The sequence below is a fragment of the Panthera uncia genome (genome assembly GCF_023721935.1).
Source record: "Panthera uncia isolate 11264 chromosome A1 unlocalized genomic scaffold, Puncia_PCG_1.0 HiC_scaffold_17, whole genome shotgun sequence".
NCBI classification, from domain to species: Eukaryota; Metazoa; Chordata; class Mammalia; order Carnivora; family Felidae; genus Panthera; species Panthera uncia.
The window spans coordinates 127,309,108-127,326,155 of NW_026057577.1; the positions used below are offsets into that span (position 1 = coordinate 127,309,108).

Consider the following 17,048-nt stretch of genomic DNA (forward strand, 5'->3'; position numbering starts at 1 on the left):
TATATATATAAATAAATATAAATAAATATAAATATATAATATATATATATATATATATATATATATATATATCTTTATATATATAAAAATAAATAAATAGCAGATGCTAAATGCCCAGGGAGCAGTGATCAGCACGTTTGGGAGAGAGAGCAATGATGTTAGATGCTGCAAGCCAAGGGCGGCCTTGGAGATAACTCTCTGACTTGAGAGGTCCTTGAAAGGAAGGCTAGTGCCTAGATAACCAGAGATGAAGGCACACATGTAATGCCTCAAAGCAAAACATCTCAATTCCTATCAACACCGACTCTCCTTGCTATGGGAAGGTCACCATGCAGAATAGGAATTGTGGCTCATGTCCTCCACAGGCCTCCGCACTCAGCTGCACTATGCCATGAGGGTTCCAAGTGTGCAAAACCTGCAATGAGTAGAGCCTCCTCCAACTGGCCACAAAGACCAGAAGAGAATTACTCTTCCTGATTCTATCAGCAGCAAGGCCAGATCTGGCAGCACTGTGATGTCCCACAGGGCGATGTCCTCAATGGTGGAAGAGACAGGGGCCAATTCCTCTGAAGAGTAGATGGAGAAGGACCCAGGCAGGGCATGTGTTGGGGGTGAGAGGAATGAAGCACAAGAGTCAGAAGCTTGTGGACCCAGGATATGAGAGGACGAGGTGAGCACTGAGGGGCAGATCAGAAGTGGTCAAGGAATGACAAGAGATCACAGGAGAATCCTTTTCAACCCCCTCAAAGATCTCAGGCATGCTACTGTCCCAGGGGAACAGAGATGCTTACAGCACCACGGTCTTTGCCCTTGAAATGTTCCTGTCTAATGAGGAAGACAGAAGAATAGAAAGATAAATTATGAAAATAAGACGGGCTTATATGTCATAGCACTATGACAGAAATCTATTCATAGTGCTGTGCAAGGGCAGAGCACAGACCAAGTAACTCTGGGAGGTCAGGAAAGGTTTACTTATGGGGAGAGGTGACATTTGGGCTGGGTTTACAAGTATCTTCCAAGTAAAAAGAACAGGTGTAAGGCATAAAGTAGTGGAGAGTTCTGGAGCACCTGTGGAATGTGGGGCTCGCAGTGCTAGGAGGGTGTGTGTGTGTGTGTGTGCAGGAATGTGGGGCTTGCAGTACTAGGAGGGTGTGTGTGTGTGTGTGTGTGTGTGTGTGTGTGTGTGTGTAGGGCTGTCGGGAGCATGTACAGAAGTCAGGGAAGGAAGGCAGGCGCTAATGGCATTCCATGTTAAGGAGTTGGGATTTTAACCTCAGTGAGACTGAGAGTCACTGAATGATTTTTTTAAATGTTTTTTTTCTTTTTTTGAGAGAGAGAGAGACAGACAGAGTGTGAGTTGGGGAGGAGCAGAGAGAGAGGGAGACACAGGATCTGAAGCAGGCTCCAGGCTCTGAGCTGTCAGCACAGAGCCCAACACGGGGCCTGAACTCACGAACTGTGAGATCATGACCTGAGCCAAAGTCAGATGCTTAACCGACTGAGCCACCCAGGTGCCCCGAGTCACTGAATGATTTCAAACCATTAGGTGACATGGCCAGATTCTCATTGAAAAACTGTCATTGGAGAACAGAAGTCAAAGTGGAGAAGCAAGACTTGGGAAAGAATGGCCAATCCTATGGACCAGGACTGCAGCTGATATGGGGGAGAGGGCCAGATTTAGGTATCTTGGAGGCTGAACTGGCAATCTTCTGTATTGGATGTAGGGGGTGAGTGGTGGATGGTGGAGACAGAGCCCTGTCACTGAAGCCAGACCCCTCTGAGATGGATGAAAATTATTCAAATGACCATGGAATTTCACTGTCCCAGCTCAATGCATTCTCTTTTCCTGCCTCTACTCCTCCAATTTGATATTCACCGTATGACTTTATTCTAAGCATGGTTCCATCTTTTTGGAAGGAAAATCTCATTGCTGTCTACTGTAGCCATGCAAAATAAATCACAGGGGTACTCATCACAGATCCTCAGCTTTCATATTACATTCACTCAACTAAGGCTTCGAGCACATGGTGACTTTACAGGTGCAAAAATAGTCAAGGTCTGAGTGGAGCCTGGCAGCAGGTTTAATCATTATCATCTGTGAAATAAAAGGCTTTGTAACTTGTAAACAGTACCGGTTTCTTTCATTTAAATGGTTCATTAGTGGGGCGCCTGGGTGGCGCAGTCGGTTAAGCGTCCGACTTCAGCCAGGTCACGATCTCGCGGTCCGTGAGTTCGAGCCCCGCGTCAGGCTCTGGGCTGATGGCTCGGAGCCTGGAGCCTGTTTCCGATTCTGTGTCTCCCTCTCTCTCTGCCCCTCCCCCGTTCATGCTCTGTCTCTCTCTGTCCCAAAAATAAATTAAAAACGTTGAAAAAAAAAATTAAAAAAAAATGGTTCATTAGTGTTTAAAAGTGATAAAACAGAGAGTCTTAGACTGCAAACATAGAACGGAAAAAATGAAGCTTTTTTCCCTGTAGTTCAGTACTTTTATAAGGCAGAGCAGGGGAGACCTCGGGCACACTGTCAAATCCAGAAGATACTTCATGCCAGCTGACCAATTTCTGATCCTGCAGGGCTCTATCTCAGGCTTGGTTCTCCTGGTTAAGACCAGAGCTCAAGAGGATGGTGACAAATGATTGGTGTTGAGGCATCAGTGGTGAGCCAGGGAGAAATCCAGGTGTCCCCTCCTCTACGAGTGCTTTGTGAGGAAGGCAGAGAAGCTCAGAGAAGGGAGAACTGTGAAAGCAGGATGACTTTGGGTTTTGCGTGGATACTGGGTTTGGGATTGTCTACGAAAGCCTGGGCTGACAGGACAGAGACCCCTAACATACTGCATTGAAACATGTGCTTATGGAAAATTAGTGCTGAGTTTCCCAAATAAACTATGTTATAATAGAATGCACTGCAATTCATTTGGCAAAAATACAATAAACATATAAAATAATATATGATGAATTGGTAAACTTTTTAAAAAGATGTTATTTTTTAACATGTTATTGGTGATGATGGGAACTGGCCACTGCTAGATGTCTAAATTAGTATAAATAATCTCTCTGGAGAAAGCCCATTTTTTAATTAGATTATTTGTGGGTTTGGCGTTGAGTTATTTAAGTTCATTATATATTTTGAACACTAACCCTGTATCAGATATGCCATTTGCAAATATCTTCTCCCATTCAGTAGCTTGTCTTTTAGTTTTGTTGGTTGTTCCTTTGCTGTGCAGAAGCTTTTTATTTTGATGTAGTCCCAACAGTTTATGTTTGCTTTGTTTCCCTTGCCTTAGGAAATACGTCTAGAAAAATGTTGCTATGGTAGAGAAATTACTGTCTCTCTTCCAAAGATGACATACAGATAGCTAACATACACGTGAAAAGATGCTCAACATCACCTATCATCAGAGAAATGCAAATCAAAACCACAATGAGGTATCACCTCATACCTGCCAGAATGGCTAAAATAAAAAACACAGGAAACAATAAGTGTTGGTGAGGACGTAGAGAAAAAAGAACTGTCGCATACTGTTGGGAATGCAGACTGGTGCAGCCATTGTGAAAAATAGTGTGGAGCTTCCTTAAGAAATTAAAAACAGAACTACCATATAATCCAGTAATTCCACTACTGGGTGTTTACCCAAAGAATACAAAAATATGAATTCAGAAAGATATGTGCAGTCTTATGTTTAAGTGGCATTATTTACAATAGTTCAATTATGGAAGCAGCCCAAATGTTCATTGATAGATGAATGGATAAAGATGTGATACACACACACACACACACACACACACACACACACACACACAAAGGGAATATTATTCAGCCATAAAAGGATGAAATCTTACCATTTGCAACAACATGGATGGATCTAGACAGTACTATGCTAAGTGAAATAAATCAGAGAAAGACAAATACCATATGATTTCACTCACATGTGGAATTTAAGAAACAAAACAAATGAACAAAGGAAAAAAGAGACAAACTGAAAACCAAACTCTTAACCATAGAGAACTGATGGTTACCAGAGGGGAAGAGGGTGGGGGATGGGAGAAATGGGTGAAGGGGATAAAGGGAAGAAATGGGTGAAGGGATAATAAAAAGTACACTTATGATGAGCACCTAGGAATGTATAGAATTGTTGAGTCAGTATATTGTACATCTGAAACTAAGGTAACACTGTATGTTAACTGTACTAGAATTTAAAAAATACATATGTGCGTAAGGAAAAATATCAAACAGAAAGGCATTAAAAATGTTAAATATGGCTATCTTTGAGTAGGATTATGGGTGATTTATACGGTCTTGTGGGATTTTTCTTTTTTGTGTGTGTGGGGTTTTTCTGATCAAAAATCACTTATATAGTGAAAATAGTATTATAATCAGAAAAATTCATTTAAATTATATGCAATACATTATAATAAATTAATCAATTATAAATTTATGCAAATAAGTATAATTTACAAATATGTAACACGATGTATTTAATATAGAGAAAGGCCCATTTACTAGAGCAGTATTTAGTGTAAAAAATTTGCAATTAAAGAATTCCTTGGTGTTTTTTGTGAGAGTACGAGTGATGAATTTTTAAAAACGAATGTGACTGTAACCTCTCCACAAAGACTGCTGTGCCACACAAATGGCCCTGGGCTTTATCAGAGGAGGCACAGAGCTATAGAGCCTCTTCCTCTCTTTAAGATCCTGAGCTTGCTCAGCATTCTGTGGAGAAGCGGCCAAGCCAACCCAGGGCAGCGTCCCCAGCAGTGGGGTCCCATGAGGGGAGGTCCCCGTGGGAGGGGGCCAGGCTGCAGAGACGCCAGGGAAGGAAGCCTGGTTAGTCAGGTGGAAATATGGGAGTGGTGCTGGAGTTGAGAAGTCTCTGGTGGGGCTGCCACATATTTCTTGTGCCAGGGATGAGAAGGAACAGAGGGTAACTGCTGTGTCAACACAGAGAACGTAGGGCTCCTAGGGCTGGGAAGTCACGGGGAGGAAGATGGGTAGGCAGTAGTGAGAGGCAGCGGGGAGGAGACATCTGATGTTGAAGCCTGTTCCAGGCGTATTCAAAGACCATCCCTGAAGGCTCAGGAGGCCGGAACGTCGATATTAGCCCAAAGACCCTTTGAGGCTGCCACACTGTGGTCAGCTGTGGGCCTCGGAGTAACCATAATTTTCATGGTGGATAAATCCAGTTCAGTTTTGGTGTCATTTTCAGTAGCATTCAATGAATGCTTACTCTGCTGTTTGATTTTGAATTCATTTAGTTATTTATAACTCAGCACCAGATGTACTGGCTAAATTCTAGGGATTCACTGGGAACCCAATCCAGTCATCACGTTCCCTTACCTCATGGAGTTTTAGAGTTGGACGGGAGAAGCAGATCTTAATCACATAATCACAAATCCAAATGTGATAAGCAGTTCACAGGAGAGCCACATAATCATGCTAGGAGAGCTAAGAGATTTTTGTTTTAAAGCTAGTTTAAGCTTTTTTTTTTTAAGTTTATTTTTGAGAGAGAGAAAAAGTGTGAGCAGGGAAGGGGCAGAGAGCAAGGAGGAGAGAGGTCTGGAAACGGGCTTATGCTGACAGCAGAGAGCCCGATATAGGGCTCAAACTCATGAACCATGAGCTCATGACCTGAGCCGATATCCGACTGAGCCACTCAGATGCCCCAGAGAGCTAACAGATTTAATATACGTGGGTATAGCTTCTCTGACGCAGTAACACTATGGGATCCCAAAGATGAATAGAGTCATCTTATTCAGGCAGAGGATTTCAGAGAGACAGAAGAGCATTTGCAAAGGTCCTGTGGCAGAAAAACATGTAGCCATCATGAGGGACTACAGTAAGGGCAGTGTAGTGGTTGCTTAGGAGTGATGAGCTCTGTGAGAAAGAAGTAAGGTTCAAGAAGTAGGCAGGAGCCAAGGAGGCAGTGTAAACCACAAAATTAGTTTGGTCTCTACCCTAACTAAAAGTAAAAGTAAGGGAAGCCACTGAATGGTGTCATAATCCAAAGAAATGGGAATAATCGCAGTTCTTTTTAAACTGTTCACCTTAATGCCATTCATTCAGCTCTGGCTTATTTACTTTACAGGTTAGCCTTCTGAGAAAGTTCTGTGAAGGAAGAGCAGCTAGAAAAATGTTTCAACTCAACACTGGGCTTATATAATGCCTCTGGGCAAATTACAAAAAGGCATCTTTAAGATGCTTTCTTTAAGATGCTTTCCTTCTTTTATTGGCAAATTGTCTTGATATATTGATTTTGTTAGAGCAAAACTCTTTATTGCTATCTTCCAGAAAACTGCCATAATAAATGTAAAAGTCCCTGATTTTTATGATGTGAATGTGCTTCCTTAGATGTAGCACTTTTGTGCAGTCCACACTCGCACAACCATCCTCAGTGACCCTAGATGTCTAGTAATCAAAGAGAAAGGAGAAAAGCAACTTTTTCTTCCTTAAAATAAAATAGCATACTGTGTAAATGTAACAAAAATGCATTTTTTTTGGTCTTCTGAGGCCTAATTTAACCAAAACTAATTTTCTAATGCTTACCCATGCTGCCTAGGTTTAGTGCTGGTGGGACAGAGTAAGGGTCTTCAAATGGCAGAAGGAGGGCCCCCTCTCCATGGCTGGTTGGATAGGGAACAAGAGCTAACAAGAGTTTACACTAAAAATGACACATCTATCAGATCTGGGGTCCAAAGAGGAAACCATGGGGCCACACTGCAACCACAGTTAACCAAAAGCCCTCCTGACTCTGTGTGCCAGCAGACCACGAGGGTGTGAAACATCACAGGCCACGTAAGAGCTCCGAGCCATGCAAGAGTCCCAGTTCCATTAAAATTGTAAAACATATATTTTTTTTAAGGGGTGCTAACATTTTTTTAAAGTTTATTTATTTTTGAGAGAGAGAGAGAGAGAGAGAGAGAGAGAGAGTGAGAGTGAGAGAGAGAGCGACCAAGCATGAGTGGGGGGCGGGCAGAAAGAGAGGGAGACACAGTATCCGAAACGGGCTCCAGGCTCTGAGCTGTCAGCACAGAGCCCGACGCGGGGCTGGAACTCACGAACTGTGAGATCATGACCTGAGCTGAAGTCGGACGCTTAACTGACTGAGGCACCCAGGTGCCCCAAAATTCTAAGACATATCTGCACAACTTTGCCCGAATGGGTTTTGTGTTATTGTAACATTCCACTTCTCAACCAGAATCTCTCCATCTAAGCCTGTTTGTTTGCTTGTTTATTTATTTATTTGATTTAGTTTGAGAGAGCGCATGCAAGTGGGGGAGGGGCAGAGAGAGAGGGAAGAGAGGGAAGAGAGAGAGGAGAGAGAGAGAGGGAGAGAGAGAGAGAGGGAGAGAGAGGGAGGGGGGGGGGAGGGGGAGAGAGAGAGAGAATGAATCCCAAGAAGGCCTTGTGCTGTCATTGTGGAGCCTAATGTGGGGCTCAAACTCACAAACTGTGAGATCATGACTGGAGTTGAAACCAAGAGTGGGACGCTTAACTGACTAAGCCACCCAGAAGCCCCTCTCCTGGGTGGCTTAAATTCACAAACATTACTTTTCAAACCTACACCAAGAAGTAGCAATAAAATTCTCATATATATTAATTAGTAAGCATGCTAGAAATTGATATACACACTGAACTTAATACACAGTTACTCTCTCATCCCATTTCCAGTTTCAATTTTTTTTTTTTATTAATATTTATTTTGAGAGAGAGCATATGTGTGTGTGCGTGGGCGAGGGAGGAACAGAGAGAACGCGCACAAGAGAGAATCCAAAGCAGGCTCTGTGCTGAGCACAGAGCCTGACACAGGCTCAATTTCACAACGATGAGATCATTACCCAAGCTGGTCAGGAGTCAGACATCCAACCAACCGAGTCACCCACGCACCCCTCCATGTTTTTTCTTAAATGAAAATCATTACTCTCATGGATTTGTCTCGAAGACCGTGACAAAAAAAATAAAAAGAACACCCTGTGGTCCTCTCCCGTCCGGGTCTCTACCCTACTATCTTAAGCTATTATCTTTGATCCTGCCTTCAACATCTTCAGGGACACATCGTTTTCCAGCACAGCAGCTGGGGAAACCAAAGGCACACTTACTGCTCCCTGGACGGAAGACGAGCCAGGTCCTTCGTCCTCTTCCCCGTCTGGCTCCTGGTCCTCGTTGTCGGTCCAAGAGGACACGTCCTCTACTGAACTGGTCAGATCAGGCAAACTCTTAGATGTCAACCTCAGGAGGTCCTCTGTGGAGCTTTCCTAGGGGGACACAATTAAAGGGCTATGAATTACCCCATGGCACCAAGCAGTTCTGGATCAAGGTCAAGGAAAACCTAGAAGAGGCAGCTGTGAGCGTGGCCACGAGCTCTGAACCCAAAGACCGTATGGAACGTATGTCCCACACTTCAGGTTGGCAGGGTTACCACACGTCAGGGGCGAAGACCCAATTTAAATCCCAACCAATTTTTTTTTCCCTGAAAAACCTGTTTCATAGACAGATGTTTCTACAGGCAATCCAAATTCTCTGTCCTTTAGGTTCTTTGATACCCTGCCTTACTTTACACTTTAAGCCCCCTCATTGGCAGGTCAGGATCTTAGAGCAGTCGCTTCTGACCAGCATTCCAAATACACCTCCCTCCATTGTCCCCTCCAACCCATACCTTCCGTGCCAGCCGTACTGACCTTCTGACATGCCAGGCTCTCTCCTGCTCTACGCCCTTTTCCACCAGCAGCTCCCTCTGCCCAGGGAGCTCAGTTTTGCAGATCAGCTTTAGCACCCTCCCCTGCAAGCCTTCCTGGATGAGCTCAGAAGCCATTCTGCATGTCTTTCCCTTCTTCCCAAATGTCCTTTACTGTTTCTTTCATCGCCCTGCATGTATGTCTAAGTATGCCTATCTCTCCTGCTCATCGGAGCGTTCCCCAAACTGAATGCCATTTCTACTCTTTGCTGTGTCCCCAGGCCCAGCACACAGCTCTAATATCCATGTGCTCCTCCCCCTCACTGCTCATCTCACTAGCATACGAGATTTCATTCACTGAAAAGAGATCAGACTGTTGATTGAATCATAACCCCAGAGTGGAGACTGATAACGTCTCTTCAAAGAAAGAAGCCCTTCAACACTTTTTAGAGGTCAAAAAAAATACATGGAATCAGACTCCATTTATTTTATTTTTTTTAACGTTTATTTATTTTTGAGACAGAGAGAGACAGAGCATGAACGGGGGAGGGTCAGAGAGAGGGAGACACAGAGTCTGAAACAGGCTCCAGGCTCTGAGCTGTCAGCACAGAGCCCGACGCGGGGCTCGAACTCACAGACCGCGAGATCATGACCTGAGCCGAAGTCGGCCGCTTGACCGACTGAGCCACCCAGGCGCCCCCAGACTCCATTTAGATTAGAGTATAAAGAAGGCTTCATCATAGCCCTTCCTTCCTACACACAGACAAGGCCACAGGGGTGAGTGGGATGCAGGCAAGGTCACAGAGGCCACTTGACAATCTCACACGCAAGTGAGGTGCACACAGCCGCCGAGAACTCTTGGGGAAACACCACAGCATAGGAGGCCAGGGAGTAGGGGTGGCTGATCTGAGGCCATAAAAGAGAGAAATGCGTCCTCCCCTCCTTCTCCCACAGCTGTTTCTACAGGAAGGAAGCATGTAGAAAGTTTTGATCATCATATTCCTCGGGGCTTGACAGAAAAGAGAACAATAACACAAGACACCCATCTTAAACAACAGGTGTTACAGACTATTAGTGAGTAGGTATACTGGTGACAGTGACACTTGTTACTAGTTTGATGCAGGTCCAACTTTGGAGGTACCCGAAGCTCATTCCTGTCAGGTCAGTAATTGTGAATACTACACAGTTAGACCTTATCTGAGGGAAGGAGCAAAAGCTATGAAGCAAAAAGGGAGTTCAGCTCTCTTCTGTGATGTCAACTCTGCTAGACCATTAACAGAAAAGAGTTTTTAAAAAAAGATGAAGGTCCCAACTGGTGAGTAAGTTGCACAACAGGACAGAATACTCCATGGTCATTAAAAATGGTGCTACAGCAACGTACATTCTGAGGTGGAAAGACTCTTACGGTATGCAACTTAGTGAAAAAGGCAGGTGGAAAAGCAATATTGCCATATTAATAATGGATGTAACAATAAACTGGATGTGTTAACACGTGATAACCATAAAGGCAAACCTTTCACCACATGCTTGTTGCAACCAGCTGCATTGTTTGGGCTCTTTATATTTCATTCAATCTTCCTGATATTCCACAAAGCAGTTATGGATTCTTATTATCCAGGTGAGAACCCCGAGGTTTAAAAAAATGTAGTAATGTGCTCAAGATATATAGTTTTTATTTATTTTTATTTTTAAATTTATTTTTTTATTTGAGAGAGAGAGAGAGAGAGAGAGGGACAGAGGGAGAAAGAGAGAGGGAGACAGAATCTTCAGCAGGCACCATGCTCAACACGGAGCCTGATGTGGGGCTCAATCCAATCATGACCCGAGCCGAAATCAAGAGTTCAATACTCAACTGACTGAACCACCCAGGTGCCCCAAAATATATAGCTTTTTTAAAGGCTGTGCCTCTGAAGTCTATGCAGGTCTGCCTCCAGGGGCAATCCATCTCTTGTGTTTGACTCCATTAAAAAAACACGTCTGGAAGGACAGACAAATAAGTTAATGGAAAGAATTACTGGTAGCATTATGAAAATTTTATCTTCCTTTTCTTCTAGGTTTTCTACATTAGATATAATAAATACGTATTACTTGTTAATAAAAACAAAGTGATAAAAAGAGAGAAATCATATTGCTATGCATGTACTTCCAGGAATATGAAAGCAAACTTGGATATTCTGATTTCATTCGTTCAACAAAAACTTTCTAAGCTCCCATGTATAAGCAAACAACGTATTTGTGGGGAAACACAAGACATCCTGTCCCGAAGAAAGTAACTGTTATATCTTCAAAACAACACCCTAAAGTTTGGGGGGAAAGGGACTGTGTTCTACAATAATAATTTATATTCTTACTATTCTTTCTATTCAGCAAATAAAAATCTTTTTTTCCCCTCCCTCTCTTCAAACATAAAGAGAAAATAAAGACTGGATTACTCGCTCTTGTTGGATAAAGACGAGGAATGGATGCCAGGAGGTATGGAAAGGCAGACTTTTGAGCATCTCGGACGGCGCCGATTAAGCTCAGGAACAAAGAGCAGGCAGCTGCTATGGCAACGTATTGCCTGGATGGAAACAGAGTCAATGGGAAGAGGTGAAAGGTGTCACTCCTCTGTGGTCTGGGTCATTTTTAGGCCCATTATTCAGTACAGATGGCCAACAGCAATAGATTGACAATGGGAACACCCATTCCTGGCTCCAGACTGCTGCTCAGCCTTACAAAGACCCAGTGAGTGTCCTTAAAAGTCAAAGCCTTGGGGTGCCTGGGTGGCTCAGCTGGTTAGGCATCAGACTCTTGGTTTTGGCTAGGGTCACGATCTCATGGCTGGTGAGTTCAACCCCTGCATCAGGCTCTGTGCTGACACCCTCTCTCTGCTCCTTCCCTGCTCTCTCTCTCTCTCTCTCAAAATAAACAAATAAACTTAAAAAAAAAAAAAAGTCAAAGCCTCTGGCAGGAACACATTACCTCTCTCTAATACCATTGGCTCTGTGTCCTTTCTATCTTATTTGACTAAGAGACAGCTTGGTATATGGAAAGAAGTTAACTTTGAAGTCTTATGGACCCGCAACGGAACATGCTATTGCCACCCACTGCTTGTGTGACCTCTGGGTCAATTAATTAACCCCTCAGATTTTTACTTCATCTTTTGGAAAAAAAGAACGAATAGCTCTCTCATGGGATTTCAAGAATTAAATGAGATCATAGGTAAAAAGCACCTAGCATCCAGTGTGTCCCTGATACATATTAGTGCCCTTTCTTTGAGTCGGTGAACATGACCACAGATCAGGCATCATCCAGGAGACCAGCCTTCAACACCCTCCTGTACGCTCCTTAATTATGCTTATCCACAAGTGGACCTTTTTCATTTTTATTTTATGTTTTCTTTGCTGTGTGTGTTTGTGGATAATAGCTTGACATAGAAGAGATTCCCCCTTCTCCATTTTCTGAACTAGCAGGAGAAAGAAGTCAGTGTAGAAGTAAAGGTTCGGTGGCCATGGTATAATGCATGTGCCAGAGCCCCTGTGTTCTTGAGCCATAGACTGTGAGGAGACAGCAGGGCTCCCGGCGGTATCTCTGGGAGGGGGAGGAGGGCACCTGTGAATGGAGGCTGTCTCAACTCCTGCCTCCGGGGCCTCAAAGCCAACCCTTCCTCCCAAGTCTGCGTCAAGGCTCTGTGTTCTCGTTGGTAGCCTGAGAATCTGGGTTAAGGGATTGGGGTGAAAGGTGTGAAAAGAGGAAAACAGATTTTTCAGATAGTTTAAAATATTGTAATTATTAAATACTCCAAAAATAGGCACTAGACCTTGTAACCTAAGAGAGAAAATACAGAAGAGCCTGTGGATGCAAGGTTCAAAAAAATAGCAGGGATAATGAGGAAAGAATGAGCCATGCTGGCAAGAGTGTATTGCCGTGAAGGGTGGAGCACCGGGGTGGTTTCCCACCACTGCTTACAGGAACTAGAATGAAGCCCAGGTTCCACTGCACTAGCTCCTGAGTCCTGGGGACACTTTCCTGTCTTATCAACAGCAGACGGGACCACGGGGCAGAAGCAAGAGGGTTCCGGTCCTCCTCCTTTTGGTCACACAGCTGTGGAGGCCTGCAGCCTTCATCCAGGGCGCTAAGACACCAGGGGACAAGCAGATGCTGGGGCCCAGGACCTCAGTGCTATTTTAACACACTCGGGATGGGGATACAAGAAACACCAGCCTGAGCCCCTTATGAAAAGGAGGTGGCAGCCAGAGGAAGGGGACAGACACCGGCTGTGCATTAAGAAGACAGCAGATAGCATCTAGGCCTCTGTGAGATGGGAACCAGCCATGGGAGTTAGTCCTCACTGGCTCCTTGGGGAAACTGAGGACGGAGCGGAGGACGGTGACCAGACAAACAGGATTCACAGGGCTTCCTGCAGCACCAACACTCCGTGAGGCCATGAGTCAGAACCAGGGCCTGTGGCCTGCCTGTGACTAGTCCTAAACCTTTCTTCCTTCGGGACCTGGAAAATGCACAGCTCCATGCCTCTGGCATCCCTGCCATCCGGCGGGCTTCCGTGTCTCTTCTTGAGTGTCTCCTTGGGAGAGAGGCTGCTCTCTCCACCTTGAATTTCTGTCCACCCTACCATCCTTCCCTTTTCCTCAGTCTGAGCACTGCTCTTCCATCTACTATTTCAGCTAAAGGCCGTCCTCATGGGCTTACACTATAGAATCACAGCTGTTTAAATGGCCCAAGTATGTGTATGTGCGAGTGTGAGCTATTTAAATGGCCCAAGTGGGAGCATGTGTGTCAGTGTTTGTGTGCGGGATGGGGAGGGCTCAAATCCGAATTCACCACCATCATTAAAAATAGATATAAAAAATAACCAAACTACCTACCTTGCTGGCTACCACCAGCTGAACCATTCCAGTGGCTGAGCGAAGAATGGCCACCGCTTCCTCATGGGAGAGACCCACCAATAAGTGACCATTGATTACCAGCAGCTCGTCTCCTAAGGACAGTCTGCCATCCCTGAGGAAATGGAGATGGGAAAAAAATCCCTTGTGAAGATATTCTGGGCTTGAGAAGGGACATTTTCCTGGAGCTGGGGAGGGTCGTGAGAGGGCACAGTTAAAATCAGGCTGAAGATAAAGGAGAGATGGCCAGCAATAGTTTGGGATGGGATTTATCCTTTGGTCTGGCTGGGTCCCCTGATGCCCACTTAGGGAAGCTCCATGATTTCAAGTGGTTGCCTGGTAGTAGGCAAGTTCTTAAGTCACTACCATATCTTGCATCAACTTTAATGAAATGCCTCCCATCCAGGGGGAGACAATGATAGAGGAATGAAGACCCCATGGTTTTTGGACAGTTAAGTCATTCTTATCTCAATCCTATCTGCCATCCTGCCCTCACAACTGAGTTCTCAGCTGAGTCACTGAGCTAAGCACCCCCAAACAAAGGTATCTTAAGCTTGACCAAAAGCCTTGTCTAAACTGCTGCCCTCTCTCTTTCCAGGTGACATGCCCTCGTCCCCAAAACACACAGTTATAGGACCTTGAGGATGAGGTTTCTTTCCATCCTACAGCCAAGCTTCACCAGCAGAAGGATGAATACAAAAGCAAACAAACAGAATGACCAATTTACTGCTATTGCAGCTATCAGACCTGGTCTATAAATGTTTCTTTATTCCCTCTAAAGTAAATTATAGCTAACTAACAGCTTCCTTCCCATTGGGCTGGCAAGAGGCTCAAGGGTGGGTCAAGGGTCTGCCATGGCACCCTGTGTCAGAGCATTGCACAGGCCCTTTCAGTCACGGTGGGTTGGCAGTCTTGTGGGTTCCACTTGAACCTCCAATGGTCTGGCCTCCCATGATCCCAAAGGAGGTTTTTCATCTCCATTGCTAAATATGGGATAGGAAATCTGGTGATGCAGATGGACCCTAAGCCTAGGACCCCACCATCCCTTCTGAAGGCTTTACATCAATGCCCAGGGTGCTGCTGTTGGACATGTGCATGCCCCCCATATTCCCAGATTCACCAACTTTCTCTCCAACATTTCCACTCTCCTTCAGTGAATAAACCAGCTTCTCTCATCCTACTCTCCCTCACCAGTTTCTTTCTCTTAATCCTCTAGGGCGTGCATCATAGTCTTTTCTATGAATTTAGCCTTTAACAGAACACAGGAGGCACCAGAGACTTCTGACAGCCTCTGCTTTCTGTCCTTCAAAAATCCCTAAAGCAGAGAAATGCTAAGAACCCTTCTAGCTGCTTGGAATGGAAAGAGAAGGGGAATAGGAAACCCACAGAGAACAAACTGGAAGCTCAAGGAGGTGTGTGGGCCCAGGTGAACGGGGATCAAGAGTAAAAACGAACACAAAGTTCTGACCACTGTCGTTGAATGTATGCAAGACCATTCCTACCCACATCCCTTTTCTTATTTCCCTCTTCAATTCCATCTCCCTCATCTCCTGTTATTACCTAGAATGCCACACATGTGAATTATATACTCCAGAAAGCGAGAGAGAGAAAGACACACATAAAACTCAGGGTTCAGGGTGAAAAGAAAATGGGTGTCTAATGGTGACACCTACTAAAAACAGCTCACATAGAAAACAGACAAGAACAGCTCTTCTTAAGTTTATCTCTGGGCACAGGAATTTTCTAACTGCCAACCTTCCAAAGACATGCTAGAATCCAAGGCCTAGTAGCATTAATGGGAAAATGGCTGATGGGAATTCCTCAAGGTATACACCTCATTTGGGAAATTTAGTGATGCTCTTCTGGATAAAAACTAGAGTCTTAATCCTTCCCTAATGACTGCTGCCCAGACAACTGACCAGTGCAGTTAACCTTATCTCTAGTTATTGGCAACTTAATCTCTAGTTACAAGACCAGAACAGGGCCATGACACACTTTGCTAATTTATACCCTGGTCCTCTCCTCAGTTTTCCATTTTTTACCTCCAGCTCCTTCAACGCCACTTCATGAGATAAATTTTTCAGTCCTCTCTTGGTCTGGGGCAGGCCAACACTACTCTGATTTGTATTATCCCCTTTATAGCCAGGGTACCTGAATGGAACACCAAATTCTCAACTAGATTTACCTCCCTCATCAGTGAAACTCTACCTCTACACACCTGGTGTATACATGTGGGCATGCAACGCGTGTACACACTCCAACGTGCCTTGCAAGTAGTAGACACCCTGTGTATGTGGAAGCAATCAGCTAGCAAGGCAAAAGCATGCTTTATATTTTGGGATAGCTACATCCTTGTAACTCCAAACGGACTTCTTCTTTGTGCATGCTCTGCCTAAGCACTGTCCTTCTTCCTACTTAAAACAACAGTTCAGACTTAAAAAGAAGGTTTGAAGTATGAATTATTCAAGGTCACAAGGAGAAAAATTCACATTTACTGTTTACCACTCCACATCTGCATGACACACGTATCCATGTGTGTGTAGAATCCTGAGAGCCTTAACAGATCACATGAAATGTGGTCACATTTAAAATCAATGACTTTCCCAAGTCATTAGCCACCATCTTATAGGGGTTAAGATTCAGGAAAGTGGTTTTCTGTTGCATGGCATAGTCTCAATAGGTAACCACATATTACCAGTATCCCAAAAGTTAGTGTAAGTAACAATCACTTGAAACTCAAAACAGACTGGAAAGAAATGCAATCTCTCTATGATCTGGAGGAGCCTGCAGTATCTCCAGCAACTAGCCACTTCCTGTGCCCAGGGGTGTGTTTAATTGGAACTGCTCCTGCCTGATTTTCTTCCATGCTCCCGAAGGATAAACTGTAATTACCAGGGCTTTGGCCAAATAGAAGAGTCCTAGCCCCCGGAGGAAGGGAAGGGAGAGGATGAGGAGTCAGAGAAAGGGGAAGAGTTATCTAGTCACCTGTGAGCGGCACCTCCTTCCTTCACTTGAGTGACAACGATAGCGTGAGGTGAGCGCTTTGATCCTCGGCCTCCACTAACCTGAATTCCCAGCCCATCCGATTCCTTAAGCAGCTCCATCTTCCATATCCGGCCAACTTCCTCCTTGGAAGAAAAAGTGAGCATACTGTGAAGTATACGGACAGACACGTGGCATTGACACAGGAGAGTGGAGCTGTTAGGTCAGGCCAAATATTCTTCAATTGTCAACAGGTACTAAAGATGACCACAGAAGGAAAAGTTCCATGTGCTAAATCATAGTCTCTAGCTGCCAGTCCTGCCCAAGAGAACATTCTATGATGATGGAAATGTTCTATATTTGTATGATCCAACATGGAGCCACTAGCCACAGGTGGCCATCAAGGGCTTGACTAGTGGCAACTGGGATGTTACATTTTTCATTTAGTTTACATTAAATTACATAGTTACCTGTGGCTAGTGGCTATAATATTGGACAATAAGAGTGACTATCGAAT

The 17,048-nt window shown here is 44.4% G+C and overlaps 1 protein-coding gene across 3 annotated transcripts in view; it reads right to left on the reverse strand.

The window, feature by feature from the left end:
- Nucleotides 1–17,048, reverse strand: part of PDZD2 (PDZ domain containing 2) — a 363,661-nt gene that overhangs the window by 73,736 nt on the left and 272,877 nt on the right. For all 3 annotated transcript variants that reach the window (XM_049648230.1, XM_049648231.1, XM_049648233.1), the window contains 3 exons: nucleotides 16,535–16,677; nucleotides 13,532–13,664; nucleotides 8,092–8,247 (listed from right to left, as the gene is read on the reverse strand). In XM_049648230.1, coding sequence (XP_049504187.1) covers nucleotides 8,092–8,247; nucleotides 13,532–13,664; nucleotides 16,535–16,677 — 432 coding nt within the window. The remainder of the gene's footprint in view (nucleotides 1–8,091; nucleotides 8,248–13,531; nucleotides 13,665–16,534; nucleotides 16,678–17,048) is intronic.